This window comes from Lygodium microphyllum, chromosome 11, assembly GCF_053477565.2.
Source record: "Lygodium microphyllum isolate KBCC chromosome 11, Lygodium_microphyllum_v1.1.10, whole genome shotgun sequence".
Classification (NCBI taxonomy): domain Eukaryota; kingdom Viridiplantae; phylum Streptophyta; class Polypodiopsida; order Schizaeales; family Lygodiaceae; genus Lygodium; species Lygodium microphyllum.
In genome coordinates this window covers 9207718-9230588 of record NC_141145.1, presented here as the reverse complement: position 1 = coordinate 9230588, position 22871 = coordinate 9207718, and the positions used below count along the sequence as shown (strand labels likewise).

General features: G+C 41.0%; 1 protein-coding gene across 6 annotated transcripts in view; it reads left to right on the top strand.

Annotated features, from left to right (window-relative positions):
- Positions 1-17622, top strand: part of LOC148028527 (cytochrome c biogenesis protein family) — a 32944-nt gene extending 15322 nt beyond the window's left edge. The window contains exons 3-9 of one of the 6 annotated variants that reach the window (XM_087688809.1): positions 464-575; positions 862-1134; positions 6245-6507; positions 6644-6800; positions 7207-7526; positions 16820-16903; positions 17111-17247. In XM_087688809.1, coding sequence (XP_087544935.1) covers positions 464-575; positions 862-1134; positions 6245-6507; positions 6644-6800; positions 7207-7526; positions 16820-16865 — 1171 coding nt within the window. In that variant the 3' untranslated portion in view covers positions 16866-16903; positions 17111-17247. Of the gene's footprint in view, positions 1-463; positions 576-861; positions 1135-6244; positions 6508-6605; positions 6801-7206; positions 7527-16819; positions 16904-17107 lie in introns of those variants that run through there. The other 5 variants (XM_087688810.1, XM_087688812.1, XM_087688811.1 and 2 more) reach the window with 5 other exon arrangements.
- The last annotated feature ends 5249 nt before the right edge of the window (positions 17623-22871 follow it).

Here is a 22871-nt window from a genome sequence, read left to right as displayed (position 1 = left end):
CGCCAGGGGCAGCCGCGGCCAACGGGGCGTCAGGGGCGGGCAATGGGTGACAGGCCTGCAGGCGACGGGCAGCTGCAGGCTCAGGCAACAGGCGACGGGCGCAGACGACGGGCGAACCTGGCTATGGCGGCCCGACAGACGACGCGCTCCCCGACCACCATGCGAGCTCTTCTCTCTCTCTCTCAGTCTCTCTCTCTCTCTCTCTCTCTCTCTCTCTCAGTCACTCTTTTTGCTTCCTCTCTCTCTCTCTCTCTCTCTCTCTCTCTCTCTCTGTGTTCATGTTTCTCTTCTATTGCACACTCTCGCACATTAATGGTTAGCTACCTTGCCGAAAGTACCTTATGTGATTTACCAACATTTAAGATCGGCTTGCTTTATCAAATTGCTTCCCTTATTTATAGCATGCAAATGAGTGCTCTTTTTACAACAAATTCACAACCAGATTTTACCTTTGAATGTGTAGGTGGTCATTTTGTACCTCTGTGAGCTCCATATCAAGATTACAGGTTCATGATACATTGCCTAGAGCACGTCTTGCTGACCTAGGTGCCATATTGGCAGGAAATAAGTATCAGGTAAGAAGCACTTTGAATTTCAATCAGCTTCTTAGCTTTCATGTTCTCTTGTTTTCATTGTACCACTGCCCATCAAGTATTGATTTTTAAGGTGTCAAGTATTGTTGTTAAGATATGTTAAGAAACTTTGAGCTTTAGTTCTTGTGTTTGACATGCTCCATGATTTTAAATGGGCCTCTATTGTGGATTGTTAAGTAGAAAGTTAAGAAGTCTGAGTTCTGCTTGAAAGTCACATTGGATTGTTTTGTCTAACAGTAAGCCACAAAATGTCACATGGTTTCTGCAGGTTTTTGTGCAAGGTAGTTCACTGTACGCTTTCAAAGGCCTTGTTGGCAGGTTTGCCCCGATTGGTGTTCATGCTGCTCTTTTGTTGATCATGGGAGGTGCAACAGTCAGTGCAATAGGAGGGTATCGGGGATCAGTCATGGTGCCTGATGGATTGAATTTTATGGTTGGAGATGTAATGTATCCCCAAGGATTTCTATCCCACCCAACACCTGCTTTTGACACAGAAGTCCATGTCAATAGTTTTTCTATTGAGACTTACGCAGATGGGCAGGTATATGTTTATTCTTCTGCATAGTTTTTCAGTTCAATAGACATGGGGAATCAGGATGGTTTGATGCATAGACAAAGTGTTTCTTGTTCATAGAACACATACGGCTAATTACTCACAAGTAAGTGATTCACCAGTTGCAGCTTGTTTCATTTAGTTCCAAAGAAACCGAGAATATGCCATGTAGAATTTGACAACAAGAAATACCACTCTAGCTAGAACTAAATAGCATGACACTTAATCGAGTGTTGGTAGTAGAAAAGAAAAGAGTGTGTTGTCCACATATTTACCTCAAGACAAGGCAATACAATTTCAATATGGATTCTCCAAAGATTATGCATGTTTTATGCAGTATGGGTATTAACATATCCTATCATGCAAGTGGATAAAAAAGCGGCATCATGCTATCACAAAGGCTCTTGGCCAAATAAATCATTACAGAAATATTGAACAGCCTCATTTTCTATGAGATTGGAAAGTTGCAAGCTTGGCTGGACCTCCCAAATCTTCAGATGGAACTGCCAATGGGATCTGATGAACAAGCCAATGGCAAACCTATACTGGTGTCCTGAATCTGCAAAATTGCGGCTGCGAGGATGAAGCTTCAGAAAGGAGAAAGTTTTTTGGTATGGAGAACTGACTTCGCAGCATGTTGCTAATCCAAGTCAGAAATGAACTTGGACAAGGGCATCCCTTCCTTAAAGCATCAGGGAATGTCTATACTTTTAGCTGAAAACACTATTGGTTTGAGCATCTTCAAAGAACTTCGACTATTTTGCAAACATGCTAGTTCTCTTGCTGCTTGCTTTGCTTGTTTCCCAACAAGTTTGTCTGATATGTTGTCTTTTCCTTTCTCTTCAGCTTGCCTAAATTATCAGCACAGAGCTCCTGCACCTTTGAGGTCAACACAACCAAAATCAGGCAAGAAAGTCTCTAAGTGAGGCTAAGATAGTTTAACCTCTTCATCAATATTTCCAACATCATCATTGAGGGCTGCATCCAGCTGACACATCAGCAACATCTATGTTGAAATATTTAGACTGAGTGGCCTAGCTGGTTTAGCCTTGTCATTGCTATCCCCTACATCATGGTATTAGAATCCAAATTATCAAGCACAAGTTTAATTTGAGTAGTTTGCTGACTATGATGACGGACCGGTGGTAGTGTGGGTTTGGCCTCTCCACTGCCCCTATTGAGGGGTTGCCACCACCGTGCTTCCCTTGTTGGGGGTTACCCGACTAGGGTGCAAGGGTGTGATTCTTGAGTTTTGGCTGTTTGCCTCTTGCCTTAGATTGACACTTGTCATCATAATGGCTAGCCTTTTGACAATGTTGATAATACCTATTTTTTTAAGGTACATTTTGCCATCTAGGTTTAAGTGTAGATTGATTGGTTTCTTGCCATTGGACAGCATCAACCTATTTCTACCTATCCACCTTTATCACCTCCTACTTATCCTCCACCACCACCACCATATTATCCCATCTATCCATCTTCCTAGACACCTCATGGTTCTAGTTCCTCATCAACCAAAAATGCATTTAATGTCAAAACTTGTTTCAACAGGTCAAACTATACTACTTGGTCAAATTTGATGAGAGATGTTTTAGACTCTCAGAACCTATGGGATTTAGTGCAAGGGTTGGAATCCTAACGTGATCCCACTCTTGTTTTATACAAGGTTGTTTGCTCATAGAAGGCTCGTAATGCCTCTGCTATTGTCAAGCTTATGCAGGGCTTATTGCCTGAGTTTCACTCTCAACTTCAGCATTTCGACTTAGCATCTGAGCATTGGGTACACTTGACTAACCATTATGTAGCTCAGGATAGGACCCATTGCATCAATTTGGATCATCAACTCCAAAATTTCAAAATCACAAACAAGGATGACTTGAAAGTCAAGTTGGCTGAGTATCAACATCTCCTCGCTGAGTTCTCAACTACTAGGACTCCTAAGTCCTCTAACGATCAAGTTACCATGTTCCTTAACAAGTTGCAAAGAAAATATTTCTATTTTGTTTAGCAGGTGATTTCACAGCCTCAGATGCCTACATTTTATGAGTTTGAGTGCCAACTATTGCATTATACATAGATTTCGATCAATTTTATAACATATCCTCCCACAATAGGGCTAGTGAACACTTGCTAGCTTTTGCTCCCTCTCTCCCCGTCCTCCCCAACATGATAACATGGCTCAGGAGACTAGCTCATAGGCAGGCTAGTCAAGTTAAAGCTTGAGACTTTATATCTTTGGCAATGCTTTTTACAAAGTAAATCCACTATGGGAACAAATTTCTTAGAAAATCTGACAGAGTTGTTGATGGTAGTGGAAGCATTTTCTTCTTCTTCTTCATTCATAAATTGACTTTGGTGGTGGTTTTTCTGCATCTGCTGTGTTCTTTTCTTGTGAAAACATCCATTGGCAATATGGTGAGTCTTACCACAATAATGACATGTCATCCGACTTTTGTTGTCGGTGTTGAATCCTCGACCTCTTCCTTTGGGTCCAGTAGCTCCTTTGGTGTATGAGAGATTTTCCCTAGATGATGGGATACCATTTTTTGTATTCTTGTTCTTCTGTTTGTTCTCTTCATCAAGAAGAGAGTGCTCAATATCTTTAAGTGAGAGATTGGGAACATTACTTAGTGTTGAAATAAGATTCTCATATGGTTCGTGATTAACACTGGCAAGTAGCACTGCTATTGCCTCATCCGCATCAATGTTCTTTTTAAGAGTCGCTAGCTGAGTTTTAAGGCTCTTGAATTTATTGATGGGATACCATCTTTTGTATTCTTGTTCTTCTATTTATTCTCTTCATCAAGAAGAGAGTGCTTAATATCTTTAAGTGAGAGATTGGGAACATTACTTAGTGTTGAAACAAGGTTTTCATATGGTTCAAGATTAACACTGGCAAGTAGCATTGCTATTGCCTCATCCTCATCAATGTTCTTTTTAAGAGTCGCTAGCTGAGTTTTAAGGCTCTTGAACTTATTGATGTGTACAGTCAGAGATGAACTGTCTTTGACATCCAACTTATAAAACTGTATAAGTAATTTTACCTTCGAGTTCTTTGCTTGTGTACCCAAGATCTTTTCAAGCTCTTCCCATGCTTTCTTTGCATCCCTGATGCCATAAATATGATGTAATACATCATCGGATAGACCCTAGGTAATAATACCTAGAGCTTTGTTATTCATCTTCTTTCATGCCTTTGTTTTAGGTTGGTCTTCTACAACATCTTCCTCTTTAGCATTGACATTTGCATCATCTTCCTCAAAGAGATCCTAGAGGTCTTTTCTCATGAGATGATACGTGGTTTTCTCCTTTTAGGCATGAAAGCCTTCACCATTAAACTTTGCTATCTCTTCCACTTCAGTCATCTTAGAAGGAGGTCTTACCCCGAGAACACTCGGGCAGTGTCTGTCCTTTTACAGTAAGATTGAGATTTACAAGGAATTGGATCAATAAAAATTTCAAATCATTACAAATTGAGAGTAAGCTTTGAAGCAGCTGAAATGAAATCATAAGATGATTTACTCTTGAGTAAGCTAGCAAAACCTAAGTGCCAAGAAACACTTATTGAGTATCAATGTCTTGAAGATCTTGATATTGGCCTTGATGTTGCTAGTTAGTTTTTTGTGAGCTTCCTTGGCACTTCCGGATCTCCAGTAGACTTCAGAGGTAATGTCAGAGTGATAAAAATCAATATTGATGATGGAAGAACAAGGATGCCAAGTTTTTAAGTTTCTGGCTATGGCTTCCAACACAAAACACAGTTAGGGTTTGTATAATATCTCTCTATAGAGACAAAATTTTGTCAAGCTACATTAGCTGGAGGAAGCTTATATGCAGAGCTATCAAAGCCCTATGAAAGTCGTGGAGATTGCGTTGTGTGCTGTGCGCGCAGAGTGTACGAACTACTGCATGTGAAAGACCAATTTTTGTAGGTTTTTGGATTCCATTATTTCTTCAGAGTGCTGATCCCAGATTTTTACTTTGCCTAGTATTGAGGAATCCTTATGAGGAAGGGGGATTCCTAGCCTCTGTATCGAGCCAATAACACAACCGATGCCCTGGTGAAGGATGGCCGGTAAGAGTTGATTTTCCTTATTAAAGCGCTTTCTTAATTGCTTAGGAAGGGTTTCCAACAAATTTACAGTCTGTCGCTTTTAACCGTGCCTCGAAGAGTACGGAAGGCTATTCGAGTAAAAACCTCTATTCAATTAGCTCAAATAATGAAGCAAGATGGATCAACCATAGATCGAGCCTGGATCCATATGCAATTCGCCTAGCTGTAGTAATTTAATGAAATCTTATCATTTGGGTATTTTCACAATGTTAGGTCCTGTAGGGCGCAATGTCGACCTCTGATGCTATGGGGAGAAGCGGCTCAACGTTAAGAACAACTCTCTTGAAGGAAACGAGAGCTAAGATGGTCTGGTTTGTTCACATTGACCCCTCCAAGGTCAGTAGGTATGGCAGACAGCCATGGCACTTCAAGGTAGAGTGTGGTTTGAGTAAAGTAGAGTTAAAGATTGAAGACTTTCTATGGCTGTGAACTAAGCTGAGATTCAAGAGAGTTGAAGGAGCATTTAGAAGAGCTAAATTGAGCTCACCATGGCTCTGATACCATGTTGACAAACACGGATCTTGAACACAGTTTAGCTATGGAGGCTTGAACCCATAAGCAAGAGACACGAAGACTGATGACTAGACACAAACTTTCACTCAAGTGAATTAGGTCCCAAGATAGATTAGCTTGGATTCATAAACACAATCTTGAGTGGATAGAATTATAGACTCTAAGTACTAAGTACAATAGCATGGCATTAAAAAGTGAACCAAGTACATGCTTTTATAGCTTTCCAGCTTCTCCACTATCCTCACTGTGCATATGGGATTTAGGACATCTCTTCCTAGAGCATACATCATTTACATCATTTGTTATTTCTCAACAAGCTTTTGTCCTACCAATATCTTTTTTGTCTTGTATTTAATGAATGGATGATTTGGTATACATTTTGGGGCCGATAGGCTAAGAAGGGGAGGGGCTGGCTGGCTGAGAGGGAGGGAGGAAGGGAGGAGGGAAAGAGACATTGTTGGTTACTTTCAGGTGTCTCAGTATCGTTCTGACCTATCACTTTTTGATAGACATGGAAAGGAAGTGAGCAGAAAAGTATTGAGTGTGAATGATCCTTTGCGATATGGAGGTTTTACAATGTATCAAACAGACTGGGGAATTTCAGCTATTCAAGTTCATGTCGATGGAGCTGGTCCTTTTAACTTGGTTGCTGGACCCTTGGAAACAGGAGACAATAAGCTTTTTGGAACGTTCTTCCCACTGGGGGAAACTGGCTTATCTGATGCCAAGGGCATGTAAGTACAAGTCTCATTCAAATGATGCCTGTGTATACACATCTCATCCTCAGCAGTCCTTTTTAGATAACATGTTTCTGTTTGGTTTTTAAACATAGATGGACCTTTGGATTATTTTCTTTTTGTGTACAAGCAGTTCAATGCTTGCAAGGGATCTGCAGTCAGTTGTGATATATGACTCAACTGGAACTTTTGTTGGGGTGAGAAGACCTGGATCAGATCGTCCTATCAAAGTTGATGGTGTTGAGATAGTGGTTGATGATATAATAGGGACTACTGGGCTGGAATTGAAGGTAGATCACTTTAACTTCCATGTTCCTTGTTGATCAGTCTCACCTACCTTGCATTATATGGATGATGGTTGTGTATGCTTGAGTATATGCAATGCGTTGGTGGTGGGGTGTAGAGTGACTTCAATCAAAACTTTGGTTCCAGAAAGACAGACAAAAAGGTTTTTTCAGATTGCATAAAGGCTCCAACTGTAGCAAACTGAAAGATTGTGCTAGGCAACTGAGACTTGTTCCATGTGCTTTGTCTTTCAGAGCACTGCGGTGTAACTGCTTATTGTCAGATTTCAGTAGTGGCATGTGTTACTGTTCAGAATTACTACAGGATTACACTTTTTTGTCCAACAGTTGAAATAGTGTGTAGAGGATTAAATTGTGATTTCTTGGTTTTTGCATCTACTCTACTGTACAGACTAGACCTGTATGGAGTGTGAACATGTTGAGAGCAAGACACTTACGATGGTGTGAAATTGACCTATTGGTCACATCCTCCTATGAGCAGCAGGGAGATAGTGTACCAGCAGAGGCAGAGAGCACATGGGCACTCAAAAGCCACTGGTTTTTACTATTGTGCAGTCAAACACTCTGTGGATACAAACCTTGGCTTGGTTGGTCTGCTGGAAACTGCTGTAATTTGTCACTTGATGTATCACTGGTTGACCTTGTCTGCCTTAATCTATGCGTACATGTTCTTTTGGACTGCTGTCAATCACTTCTCAGATATGGCAAAGAGTTGAGTATTCTCAGATACGTGTACATTTTCTTTTGGACTGTAGTCAAATATTTCTCAGATATGTTAAAGAGTTGAAGGCTCTGTATGTTCCGGTTATATGCAACTTAGGAACCAGAAAACAAAATTTAATAAAAGCATAGGGAATCCCTGGAGTTTTTAGGCATGGCTGAGGTACAGATGCAACGGCCAAAAATGTTAGAAGTGGAGCAGCAATGGAAGCGTAAACATATGCTGTAATAGACTGCTGAAACACAAGACAAAGAGAAAGGGAAAGAAAGAACACAATACAGATGAGAACTCAGATGTATGCTCGGGAAATGGAATCCATATATCAGACATGAGACTATCACATACAATAGTGAGTCACTGGCTACATGGGCACTGGCACCGGCTCCTCTCTCCACGGGACCTCCAGATGGTGAACTGACTAACTAAGGATGTGCCCATAATAAATAGGCATGAATAGTGCCATAAAATATGTCAAGTTGGCCAGCAATAAATACCTAATATGACCATAAAATGGCACAAATAAAAAATGCTTGCCTAAATATCTTAAATAATCTCCCCAACCTTTGCATGCACGTACTCACACATGAGCTGACATATTTGCTAACACCCTCTCTTAGATCATGGATGATTTGATACAATACAATGGTACAATGAGAATGAATCATAAGCCATACAACATAGAACCACCAAGTAGAACCATGGATACCCAAGCAGTGGGTGATCAAGCCACCACCAAGGTGCCTCGGAGAGAACCTGATGTCGATGTTGATTGTACCAGCTCCTAAAGATAGAAAAGATCATAGCAGCTCTCAATGTTTGTCAACAATGCCACTGATGTTGCACACATGACCATCCTATCGCCAATGCCACATCACATAAATGATCATGGATCCCCCTCCTTTGGCCGCCAAAGTGTCCCCTTATGTGAGCTCCAGACAAAAGCCACCCGCTCTCTATCAAAGAATCAACCCATCATGAACCTAGATGTTAATCCTAGCTTTAGGATTTGTACCTGCCTGTAAATGACCTTTCTTTCCACAATGGTAACACTGGGTCTTCGACTTCTTCTTCTTTGAACTCCTCTCTAAAGCTACAAGAGCCTCACTAGAATCTACATGTAGCGTATCATCAATGGATGTACATGGACGAGCCATCTATAGAGGATTAAAAAGAGGAGAGAAAATAAGGTATTTGGAGAGGGAACACAGCCAAAACATGAGCACAGACTACGAAAAACAAGAGTTCACATAAAGTCTAACCCAAAATCTGACCAAGAGAAGACAAAAACTGCTGCAAAAATTTAAAAAACAGTCAAAAACTGCAAAAAAAAGGAAAAACGGCATGAAGGTACAGTTGCGCAGCGAGGAAGGAGTTAGAAACACCAAAACGTAGGGTGAATACTGCCACAAATAGGCTGAAAAACTTACACAACAGCCTGAAAACTGAAAACACAGGTAAAATAGGGCGCCTGGTTGGAGTGCTTGATCAGGAAGGGTGAAAGCAGTCCTGAAATCAGCAAGAAAACAGAGCAGGAGCACAAATCTTGAAATCGGATATCATGTCGAAAGTGGAGCAGCAATGAAAGCGTAAACATATGCTGTAATAGATTGCCGAAACACAAGACAAAAGAGAAAGGAAAAGAGTGAACATAATACAGATGAGAACTCAAATGTATGCTCGGGAAATGGAATCCATATATCAAACACGAGATTGTCGCATACAACAGTGAGTCACTGGTTGCGTGGGCATTGGCACCGGCTCCTCTCTCTAGGGACCTCCAAATGGTGAACTGACTAATGTTGGGGTAAAAGGCCCTTGGGCCTGCCCGTGTAGAGTGACCGCCCATATTCTTTATTTATATATATATATGAAAGTGCAATAAGGCTGTCATAACAATTGTTGATAGCACCTACATTGTGTGTGCTATTCTCTTCCACGTCTCCTGCATCCCTTTCAACTGGTATCAGAGCAGGTCCTTCGCAAGTGCTTCCTGGCCTTCCCCGGTATCTACACGAGGTATGAGAGCTTGCTTCTCACTTAGTTCTCAGCCATTCTTTGACATGAACAGCAGGGTTTCATGAAGAGGCAACCATAGCTTTCATCATTGAAGCTTGCTCTCTTCACCTCTTGCTTGGACTTGTCCTAGGCTTGTGTAGGCCTATTGTAGGCCTTTATTGGACTCTTACTTATCCCCTACCCACCCTGATTTGGCCCCTCAAGTACAGCAGCATGCTCACATTTTATTTGCGCATGTTTGCAAAAATGGCTCAAAAATCACTCTTTTTGTCATATCTCGAGCATTCGGAACTTGATTCAGGCAAGGTAAAAGTTTAAGTTGGGATTTTGGCATGCTTCGGACGCGATGGTGATGTCGGATTCGCCAAATTCTGATGACAGAATATTCTGCAACAGATTTCAGGTCTGAGACAGCATATATTTGTATGCCTATGGCTTATGTGATGCTTCTATTGATGTCTATTGATACCGGATCACTTGTGGATGTTATGCCTCTTATGTGAGATGCATTTGGAGCTGATTTAGCTCAGCCATTGACTATTTTGAATAGTCCCAAATCTATCCAAAACAGGGCAGCCACCTATTACTTCAATTTTATGCTTAGAGGTCTTAGCATTTGATGTCCGATTATGCCCAGTTGGTCCCTATACATACAGGAATGTATGCCTATAGTTTGCCTATGAATTTGATCTTGGATTGAGCACTGATTTGCTCAGTTTATAGAGGTTATATGCTGCTGGAAACTTCAGGGCTGAAGCTATTTATGCTACAGTTGGGTTATGCCTATTGGTCACGGGGTGCTCCTGGCTACTCGGTATGATGTCATCATGTATTTGGACTATGCCACATGTCTTGTTTATGCTCCGGAATGCTTTTGAGTTGAGATTAGAGCTCGATTTGGGTTTAACTGTCACTTCTTTGTAGCTGGCATTTCATCTATGACATGGTTTATGCCTATGCTACCCAGTACGGGTTATGATGTCTTGGTGAATGCTTTATGCTTTGACTGTAAATGACAGTTGTTTGAGCTCGTCTCGACATTCATTTATATTCCCTTGAGCAGTAGGACAATGACTTGGCTTTTTCTGTTACGACTTGGCTTTTTCCGTTACGACCTTGGATGCTATATGGGATTTGATGCTTTGATTATGGATCTTGCCTATTACTTGGATGCACTTACAGGTATTGAGCAGTGAACTGCTTCCTTGTTTTGGCAGTTGCCTATTGAGCTGTGATTGCTCGTTTGCATTTGATATGCGGGATACTTACTGATCAATGGACTTGGATAATGCTTGGGATTTACAGTTATGGCCGTCTTACTTCTCTGTTGTATGGCATCTATGCTATTTGGGCTGCTATTACCCATGTATGTCAAGCAACAGTTGATCTTTATGGCCACCCATGTATGCACATGGTCTGCTGCTATGTATTTTACAGAGCCTCTTACCTGGATGCTTTTACACAGATATTTGGGCTTTTATTGGAGCTTGATTTTTGTAGGTTTATTTATCACTTGCTGTTCTTGGCTGGACACATATGTCAGTATATGGTATGAGACACTGCAAAGTTATGTATACTTCTATGTTTCGGGGATGCTTATGCATTTATGGCTCCAAGGCATGCTTATGCTTTTATGGCTACGAGCTATAGTGGTTGGATATCTCATGCTTTTGTCTGCTAAGCTTGTCCGTGTGGAGCTTTTGCATCGGTGGTTGATGCCTTTGTGTTCTCCCCTTTTGGTTTGGATGAGTCCCCTTTGCAATATGCCATGATGACTTTCAGCTCTTCTAGTCATACAGACAGTCCTCTTAATGAGCTTGTTCTCTATGATGAGAGTTCCCCTGATTCTTTGAGCTCCTTGGATGTATTGGACAGCCCCTACTCATGCTATTACAGAGCAGTTGTCCTTTTCTACAGGTTTTACAGGTTCTGTTTGCTTTTATCGTGGAAAGACAGAGCATGTGAAGTGTAAATGCTTCAAGTGAATTAGAGAGCAGAAAAGATTGCGCCGCACTAGACATGAGAGCAGAGTCAGTGATACAGTAGGTGAGACCACTGTTGATAGTGGTATGGTGCATGCAGTTACCTATGATGATGCAGTTGAGCCTAGACTCCTAGCATCATGTTACCCTGCAGATTACTTGCTCAGTGATACAGCCTATACCTTTGATTGGCTTTTAGACAGTATGGCATCTTGTCATGTTACTCCGCATAGAGCTTGGTTCTCTTCTTACAAGGAGGTTGACGGATGTATTTATTTGGGCCTTGAGCAGGGTTGCCATGTTATTGGTACAAGGGATATACACTTGGCTTTGCCAAATGGGTCTTCTCTTATGCTTCCATGATGTCTTGCATATACCTACGCCGAGTAAGAGCCTGAGTTAGTTGCATGGTACAAGATATTATGTCTCTCTTGGGAATACTTCATGGAAAATCCGCCATGGTTGCTTGGTATTGGCCAGAAGTGCTAGATATGGCAGTGATTATGTAGTGCATGTCTCTCATGTGGGAGATTCTATGGTTGCAGTTACGCAGGTACCACATGCATTGTTATGGCATTGTCGCCTAGGCCATGTACGACACACTGAGATGGATGCTTTATGTGATATAGGCTTATTGCCTGCTCTTCCCCAATGCTACTTGCCCTCATTGTACTCATGGTCTGTGGAGAGCCTCTTTGGCTTATGGTGATCGTGTGAGGCATGCTCCTCTAGATCTAGTCCATGTTACAGTATATGGACCTATGCCTTCCCAGTCACTTGGTGGAGCGTCGTATTTTGTGACCTTCATGGATCATGCTGCCCATCGTGTTTGGGATTATCCTTTGGTACGGATTTAGGATATTGTTACTATGCTTGACAGGTTTATGGATTCTGCTGGTAGTAGGCCTAGATGCTTGCAGATGGATTATGAGAGTTATGCTATCTCTCCAGTTTACGGATCTCTTGTCAGCAATATGGCTTTGATTTCTTATGCCCACGATATTATAGGATTGCTCATGGCATGTGCCTGACTTTACAGGCAAAGGTTGCTTCTATGCTTACCACAACTAGGTTGTCTTATGGCTTTTGGACTGAGGTCCTTATGACAGCAGTCTACTTGGTTAATCGGACGTCGTATTTCTCTTTGGATGTTATTACTCCGCATGAGGCATGGAGTGGCATGAGACCCTCCTATGATCACTTGAGGATGTTTGACTGCCAAACATGTGTCAGTATGCCACATGAGCCTATGTCACGCAGATGCATACTCCTTGGTTATGGAGATGGTGACTTTACGGCTTACAGGTTTTGGGATTTAGATGCCCAACAGGTTCTACATAGCCATCATGCTGTCTTTTATGAGACCGAAGACACCTCTCAGGCCTCTTGATGCGCGTTCTGTGCGCTTTATGGCTGATTCTACAGCCGTATGTCAGTCTTCCACTTTGCTGAGGTCACATACTGTCTTGAGACCCCGTTTGACTTGTGTCTGAGATGCTGGCCCTCTTTCAATGATTGACCTTGGAGAGTCTATATGCTCTCCGCTGTCTTTTATACGCTATGCTGATGCTATACGCCACTTTGATGCTTTACAGCCGTGCACTTATGAGCTGTGTTGCTTGCTTCATGGGAAGCAGTCATGGATTGCTCTATTGTCTAGAGCTATGGGATCGCTTATCTCCTGGATGTCATGGACTCAAGGATGCTTGACTCTTCTTGTGAGGAGGTTCCCGCCACTTATTGCATAGCTCGCTTTCCGATTGGGCGTTGGGTGAGATGTCATGATTCCTCACCCTGTCTCTTTTCTTTTGTTTTGTTTTTTCACTCCCTAGCCCATTGGCCTTTTAGTGGGAGGTTGTTGGGGTAAAAGGCCCTTGGGCCTGCCCGTGTACAGTGACCGCCCATATTCTTTATTCATATATATATGAAAGTGCAATAAGGCTATCATAACAATTATTGACAGCACCTACATTGTGTGTGCTCTTCTCTTCCGCGTCTCTTGCATCCCTTTCAACTAACTGAGGAGGAGGAGTCTAGAATAAATAGGCATGAATAATGCCATAAAATATGTCAGGTCGGCCAACATTTAATGCTGATCAGCCATCAATAAATGCCCAATATGACCATAAAATGAATCAAATAAAAAATGCCTAAATATCCAAAATAATCTCCCCAGCCTTTGCATGCACAAACTCACACATGGGCTGACATATCTGCTAACAAAAGTGCATAATGTTTAGTGCAAGTAACTAGAACAGGAAGTTTAGAAGCCAAGGAGATGCACACTACCGTTGCAATGACTTTGGATATCGAGATGTAGCTCTTGGATAAGCTCTTATGACTAGATAAGATACTTTCTTAACAAACCCCTCAAATGACACCCTCTTGGATAAGGTACTCCAATAACTGGATACATCCAATGTCTTTAAAAACCCCACAAATGACATTGGGTGGTAAGGTTTGTAAGAGCTTGTTTTGATTGGCATGAAAAGGGTGGTTAACAATAGGCCAAAGAACTCAGTATACAGAGATAGTTTATGATCATATGGGTTACCACAAAGGACTATCAGTCATTGTTGGTGCATGCTATCTTAGATGGTAATTTTCTGCTCTCATCATGAGGTACTACAGCCAGTGTTGCATCGTGTATGAGAGAAGTACTTTGGCAATGGGCACTTGAAGCAAGTTTTGTATTTTGTTTGGGTCCCACCATCAATTGAAATGAATAATTGGACAGAATATATTGAATGAAAATGCAGATGCGGAGGCATGTTGTGGATGTGAAAAATTTGGTCACTTTGATTGCAACATGCTTCAAAAATATGCATCATAAACTGATTAGCTATTTAAGCATGTAAATTACCCAAAGTTTCATTGAAGGATGCATGGTCCTAAGAGTGTCTGTGTCCCATAAGCCAAACCCTAATTGGGGGGAACTGACTCATTTATAAATAGACAAACTGCCCACCATTCAATCTTATCCCTTGTCTTGCAGGTTTCAGCCATCAGCTCTCCCTCTAGTGGTTGTCCAGCCCATCGTGATTGCTACCACATCATCTCCAGTCCCTGTTGCCCTATACACTGCTGTCACCCCACTATCCAACCTCTTCCTAAGCATCATATAGCTTGTGTTACTACAGTGCAAGCTCAGTCTATCAGATTCACCTTCTTCAGCTGTTGCCTAGTCTCCTACTGCTAAGTGTGACCGGCTGTGCACTCCTTTGGGCAATGCATTGCTGCGTTTAAAGCATGCTGGAGTGCCACACCCCACTGACATAGGGAAAACTGAAACACAAACACAAAAACACAAAACACAAAACACAAACGCAAACATAAACAAAGAAGAAATATAACTCTACAGTGAATGAATGGATGTGGTAACTGAAGGAAAGAGTGTACAAATTGCTGAAGGGTAGAGCTCTCCAACAACAAATGGCTCTCATGGGAGCAGATTGAGGGAGTAGTCAGAGTGTGACATCTATCGGAGACGGATCTTGAGCGTTGTAACCACCAATCACAGCTGAGATGATGCTGAAAGTGGAAGGGCAACAGGATAGAAACCAAAACGCAGCAATCTCTATTAGATTTCCACATGCAAGACCTACTCTTCTTTGGATCGACAGTTTTCTACCTCTTGCATAGAACTCAATGTTTCATGCTTGCATGAAGCACAGTGGGGTTCAGCACCATTATGTTCAAGAGCATAATTTAAATAGCAAAAGGGAGATGGTCTATTGTCCTATGGTGGACAATGCAGCGGACATCATGAAGCCTTTACCATTGTCTTCTATGCTTCATCACACACATCTCCTTCGTTTGCAGCCACTCCTAGGAATGGAGAGGGGGTGCTAGCATTTAGTGTGTCATGTTGTCATCTTTGGAAGTTGGTTGTGAGCTCTACCAGAGTCTCATGGAGAAATAGGAGACATAGGAGCTTTGACATCCAATGGGTGCACTCATTTAGTGCACCATCTAAGTCTTTTTCAGCTTGTTCCACACTGGTTATAGGCTGATCTAGGTGCATTTTCTGGGCAGCTACATATGGCTTATTGGCACTGTTTTGCAGCTGGGCACCAGGTTGGCACACAACAGCAGGTCAGTCAGCCTTCAGCATTTGGTCAGCCTGATTTTGGCACCAGGTTGGCACACTACAGCAGGTCAGTCAGCCTTCAGCATCATTGCCTATGTATAGCCCTTTGTTTGCCCTCCTGTGATCAACTATTCCCATCCTTCATCATCCTCTCATCGCCTGCATTATCCTTACATCCTGCCTCCAGTCTGGCACCCTCACTGATGCACCTCTGCAGCATGGAAGGGCTGATTGTTTGCAGCCTTGTTTCAGTTTCAGATCAGAGTCTCCCTTTGTTCTTTTCTATTCAACTTGTCTCTCTATTTCTCCTCTCTGTGTTCACGTTCTCACTTCTGTTGTGCACACACAGTCACTTTTACTATTGTTCAGGATTGTCTTAGGCAACTTTGGCCTTTTGCAGACTTCACACACACACACACACACACACAATGTTGGTTTGACAATGGCTCCTCTAGCCAGTATATTAACCCCCTTGTTTATGGACTTAGCAAACCTGGTCACCTAGTTGTTCTAGAATCACTTAGTGTCTACAGACAGTTTAGTATTTCTGACCAGTGCAAAGGTATCTCTAACAATCATCTGTTCTACCTTTTTCAGATCTAATCTATGGCACTTCTTTAGTGATTAATACAAGTACCCTTTATGTGAGAGAGAAAGAAAGAAAGTTATATTAACGTCTACAAAAGGCCAAGTTGGCCAATGAGACCAAAAGGTTACATACAAAATGTCTGGGAAGTTTTCCAAGTCCTAGTAAAGCTACTATCTAGTGTTATGGTGAACTAGGTGAGTAGATACAAAATGGTATACAAACTCAATACAATCTAGATGCACTTCAAGTGCAATATGGAACTGCTCATGGAGCATGGACATCTTAAGATGTCCCGCATGGGCCTGTCTAGCATGGAGAGGCTGAAAAGGCGGGGTATGGCTGCCCCGTGGCACTATAGTATCCACTGTATCTGTAGGTGATGTCTCCTGCGGGGGTGTGGGCCTGCTAGGTGTGGGCGGCGAGCTTTGCCTCTCTCTGTAGCTCTATCCAAGGTGACTCCTCGGGGTGGGGCCACTGGTCGGTTCGCTGCAGTCCTCATTGTAGAGGGGGTGGCTGAGGGTCTGTAGAACTCTTGGAGGGCGTGTTGCTCTGAGAGAGAGAGAGAGAGAGAGAGAGATTGATTCTATGACACATGGTGCCTTGCAGATGGATCCAGGTGTTCCGTTTGTGTATGCAGGATTTGGCGCTTTGATGCTTACAACAGTCTTGAGCTACTTGTCCCATGCACAGGCAGGGTTCTTCAACATATGACTATTCTCTTTGAGATTCATGGTCTTATGAGCTACTTAAATTTCCCATATGATATAAAACTGTCATGTCAGTAGAAAAAAAATGCATTAATCAATTCATTTGGTTATGCAAATGCAGAAATATCTGTAGGGATTGGAATTCTAAGAGCTTTAATTATAGCAAAAATCTGTGTTACTATGGCAGCAGGTATGGGCTTTGCAAGAAGGAACTTCAGTTGTAGTGGGTGGCAAAAACAACAGGCGGAAGGCCGAATTCAGAGAAGAGCTGGACAGTTTACTGAACCTGGTTCCGGAGGTAACAAAGAGCAAGAGATTGGTTGAGAGCACAGAGGACATTGCCTCATCAGTTCAGAGCTCTCGATCGGAGTAAAAAGGCTAGAGAGCAGAGGTGGAAATGTCTTGAACCAATCATCTCGTTTGAATATTTGTAGCAAAGCATTGTTGGGAAGAACTCTACTGGTGTATAATAATGAAGATGCATCTCTCTCTCTCTCTCTCTCTCTCTCTCTCTCTCTCTCTTTAGTGTAGTAGCCCTATGCTAGATAATAGGAGAGCCAGGAGCTCTTGTACACATATACGAGTCTACTCTCATGTTAATTATACCCATGAGGGGACATACGATGGATTCATTGTACTCACCATTTTGGTCTCATAGGTCATTTTGGGCTTTAGTACACGTTAATAGCTTTATTTCTCAAACAGCGATTCTCTGTTCTTCTGCAAGGATTTTCTATTGCAATCCTGAAGCTAATCGAAGATCACATCATCAACTGTAGCGAGGCAGGCATGGTGGTTGCAGTTGCATTTTCCATCCAATCGATTAGAAGGCATGGTGATGGCCTAGTTGTGTGAAGGGGTGCGCGAGTCTATGCATGTGACTTGGGTTCAAATATCAAAGTTCTAGGTTCCACTCTCGCTACATGCATCACTTGGTTGGACACATTTGTTCACACTATGTGTTTGTGAGAGGCTCTTCTCCACTCCACCATTTGGTTGGTCCTCATTGGTAGGGTCATTTGGTCCCATCTACAAATAGCAACATTGAAATCAAGTCCCATCATGCGATTGGCCTAGCCTCCAAGTATGTCATTCTAAAACATGAGGAATGCTAAGAAAACCAAAATCATATTTCTAATTGACAACGCATCTATGATGGTTACAATTATAGCTCATTAATTCTTAAGCACACCAACAAGACTTATGGTGGATTGATAAAGATGGATGGATAGACTTGCATGTAAATAGAGTTTTTTGATTAAAATGGAGCTACTAGGATGTGGCAATTTGTACTTAATCTACGCATGACTAGGATGCTTAGGCATATTTATTCATTTAAATTCTCAACGACAGGTCTTTTACTAACTATACCATTTGCATTATGCTTAATCTTTTAGACCCACTTATAATCAATAGATTTATTGTCCTTAATCTTTTTTCTATTGGTCATGTGTCTAATGGATCCTTTATTTAAAAAGTGGTAGTGTGCGGTACACCATAGGGCAACCAACCCTATGCTTAGTTCCACGGTAACAATCTTTCTTCCTTCAACTTATGAAGTACAACCGTCATTGCAATCCCCTAAAACAAAGTTGATCAAGTCTCTATTTCCTATTAATGAGTCAGGCCTATAAACCAATTTGAAAAGCTTATTCAACTAATCAAATCCACCCACCCTTAGATTACGATTGTTTTTACCAAAAGTATGCCCTAAAAAGTGAATAGGCATAAATAGAACAATTAAGGCCTTGTTTTTTCGAATTCGGAAAACAAGTCGTCATTTGCTTGGGGACCATTATTTTTACCAAAACGACAAAAACTCGCCTTCAATAAAAACATTGTTTACAATTTGGTTTATTTCTACACCCTACAATATATCAAAGCTTGAGAGATTACCGATCATTCCATTTTTTACCAATCCTCTCCTTAATTTTGCTGTGAAGGTGTCAAACAAAGCATTTATCATGTTTTCTCTCCTTACGTCACATGCCTTCAATTTAAACAATCATAGCCAAAGATCTCTTTCAAAGATACATTTATGATGTCTTTTAACAAATCAATCAACAACAATTCCCATTTCGATCTCTTATTCACATCCTCCCTATCATTTGATGACTATAATTAAATTGGAATTTTAGAGTTTAAGCATCACTTGGATTGCTCTTTGCGCTCCTAGGTGATTGAAGATTGCATTTGTTGGATCTAAGGTCGCATGAACGTAAGTACAAAACTTGAATAAGAAGAAGCCTGAGAGAGCACAATTTAAAGTGTATTGAGAGGTGTCAATAGAAAAGATCTATGAGGGCTAAGTATGCTGTAAAAGGGAATAGGCACATATACATGGCGAAACGAGAAAAAAAGCATCTGAAAGAGGGAAAAACTTACATCGGCGATTCAAGGTGTGTTCCCATATGTATCTACCAAAATATATTAACAAACTCTCCTTGGGAGTGATGTAGTGAACAAGAGCTTGGACTCATGTATATAGAACTGTCGTGCCCCCAACGTACTAGATCAATCCACAATGGCAAGTAAGTATAAATCTTTGAGGAAAGCCTCAAACTTCTAACAAGGCAAAGTGTTTGTGAAAATATCTACAAGTTGGTCATATATTGGCACATAGGTCAAGTTGGTCTCTCCTACTACAAAGAGTCTCTCCCTAACATAATGATAGTGCACCTCAATGTGCTTAATACATGCATGAAACACCATATTTTGTGCAATTGCCAATGCACGTTGATTGTCATTGAAGATAGCGGTGGTGGATGACTATTTAGCATCCAAATCAACCAAGAGGCATCTAAGCCAAACACACTCAATCGTAGTTGTAAAAGTTGCCATGTACTCGACGTCATAAGTAGAAATAGCCACAATGGGTTGCTTCTTGCTCAAACATGATATGCATGAGCTCCAAAAAGCACAAAGTAAAAACTACATGTGCACACACGAGGATTGTAGTAATTAGCCCAATTAGAATCTGAAAATACATGTAAATATAGGCTAATGATCCCTCCTTGGGATAAAATAGCCCAAGGTTCAGAGTACCACTCAAGTAGTGAAAGATCCACTTCATTGTCCGCCAATGCTTGGTGCCTAGGCTATGCATAAGTGTGCTCATATGTGGTACCACAAACTAAATGTTAGGTCTGGCAATGCATACATAAATCAAGTGTCCAATAGCTTGTTGATAGATCACATCGCTAGGATGGCCTCATTGTCTAACTCAATAATGCTTTAATTCAATGACCCTTTGAATGCGTTGCACATTCACATTTAAAGATCTAAGCATTCAGCACCAAGTGTTAGGGCTTGCAGAGAGGCTATAGATAGAAGGTACGTTCTCTAGGCTTGTTATGATACTTCCTTTGTTTGTGACGAGTGGCTAAGTAGTGTTGTTATGCCTGTGAGACAATTGCGGCAAAGCCATAGAGACAGAGACGGTGGTGAGTAGGAGTCGATGGCTTGAAACCCTTATCCTTTCATTTCGAAAGGGATGCAAGCAATAAGAGGAAGATGATGCAAGTGGAGACAATGGGCAGAAAAGACGATGATAAGAGCTGCCCAACTTATTAATAATTTATTATTACTCGATTCACTAAGGTTTACTTTCTACCTTACAAGCTCCCTCACGCACATACACATTATCCGCCATGCACTCTTACTTCAAAATCTTTAGGTATGACTTTCCTAGTAAACTTTGTTGTCATCAGAATGAGAGACTCAAATTCTTCTTATGAGATGTTGCTGGTTCAGAATAGCTAAGGTTTAGTAAGATTGGGGAGATAACATGGTTGTCCTTAGGGAAGGGAAGGGAAGTAGATAGTACCCATTCCAATGCAAAGGAGAAAGAATATCCCTCTTCACGAGAAGCCATTGTTTGCTCAAATTATTAATTTGGCAGAAGAGGATGAATATGATGAAGAAGACGAGTTTTTGAAAGCTAATCCAACCATTGTTCTTGTATTTGATGTGGATGTGGAAGGCATATTGCATAAATATGATAAACAAGTTCAAGAAGTTTCAGAGGTAGCATCACGGTAGGAGATTAAAGGCTCTGACTTAATACAATTGCTGCTCAACGAAACCATACTAAAACATCTAAAGACACATCAGACCTTGTAGGAAGAACCCTATTCCAAGCATTGACCGAAAATCCTTGATCTCGACTTTCTCATCCAAAAACAACCTATGAAACCAATCCAAACTTTCTCTTCTATATGGGAGCTCTTGCACTCCAAAACTATGGTAAAATAGCCCAAGGTTGAAAGGCATTAGGGAGCTTTTGCAACCATTTATGTTGAATTTGGTTGCTCAATCATAGAGAGAACTAATACGCATGCCTCCAAGTGCCTTGCAAGATTAAACTTAGGCCCAAGGAACAAACTGCTGCAGAAATGCTTAACATCATTATGCCATAGGAAATCCCTAAATTTCTTCTCAATCTACAACCATGCAGATTTAACAAAAGTGAAGACTGTGGATACAAAGACTAAGTATGACTAAAGTACATGCTTAAGAACCACAAGTTTACCCATGAATGAGAGGGGCAACTTAGCCCAATATTCCAATTTCGTTTTGTAATCTTCTACTCTAGCCATAAGAATCTCTCCTTCATAATGACTCCAACTCCAATAGGGCGCCCTAAGTAGCGAGTAACATTTCCTAGCCCAATATCCTTTAGGCCCAAGTCCATCGAAATGCATGAGTCCTCCAAATGTGAAAGCTTGCTTAGTTCCATTTTTCCCTTACTCACTTTTGAGCTAGAAACCTCTGCAAAAACTGATCATACACCAAAAAGAGAGATGGTAGACTATTCTTATCCTCCTCAATAGTATTTGCATTATCATCAATAAACATTTGGCCAGTGAAAAAGGAATCATCAGGAAGTGGGAGATCCCTAACACATTTTCTTTCCACCTACAAATCCAAATTCATGAGGAGGGGATTCAAAATGATAGCAAATAGCAAAGGTGCAAGAGGGGCACCCTCACGAACCAATCTACTCAAAGTAACAGGACCCCTTAAATAACCATTAATGCATAATTAAGAAGTAGCTATTTCAAATAAAATTCTAACCATATTGTAGAAAATACTTCCAAAACCCATTCTTTTCAAAGTCAAAAGAATGAAATCCCAAAAAATTCAATCATTAGCTTTATCGAGATCAAGGTTAACCATAACAAAGTCTTTTTCCAAAGCCCATGCATAATCCATAAACCACCAAATTCAACATAGCTTGATGAATATTCTATTGATATATAAATTGCATTTTGTGAATCCCTTTGGCTAGAAAATGTCTTACCCTTCAGGCCAAAAGCTTTGGCTAGAACCTTGTAAGAAGCGTTGACTAAAGTAATAGGATGCTAGTCTTTGTAGGTCCTTCTCTTTGGGTTCTTCAAAATTAACACAAAAATATAGACAATGAGGTAGAAGAGTGGAAACCCCAAAGTTACATACACAAGATTGATCTCTCTATTCAACTTTATACACTATACACACATTAGGATTTGTTTAGGAATCCCCACTTAAGTCTGGGCAACTTCATCCTTTCTCCACTAAGATTGTGATCATTCCTTTTTTCGTTTATTTCATTTTGACTTTTATGGACACTATTTAGGTAAAAATGAATATAGATTGTCATAACCTTCTCAATATGTGCCTAGCTTCTAAATGTAGCTCTGGGAAGAATTTGTGCAAGAGTGAGGTTGGCTTTCACTTAATATTTATTACAATCAAGAATATGTATTCATACATAAGTGATGAATTGGAAATTTACACAAGGGCACCCTTCAAACTTCCTTGCTTTTGCTCCACCTTACCATTAACAATCTTTCTCTTGTGAGTATTAATAAGTCTCTAGCTTGATGACTTTGCAATCACATTTAATGATTTTTACAACATATTCAAATCCAATAGGCTAAACATTAAAATCAACCACACATGATATTAGA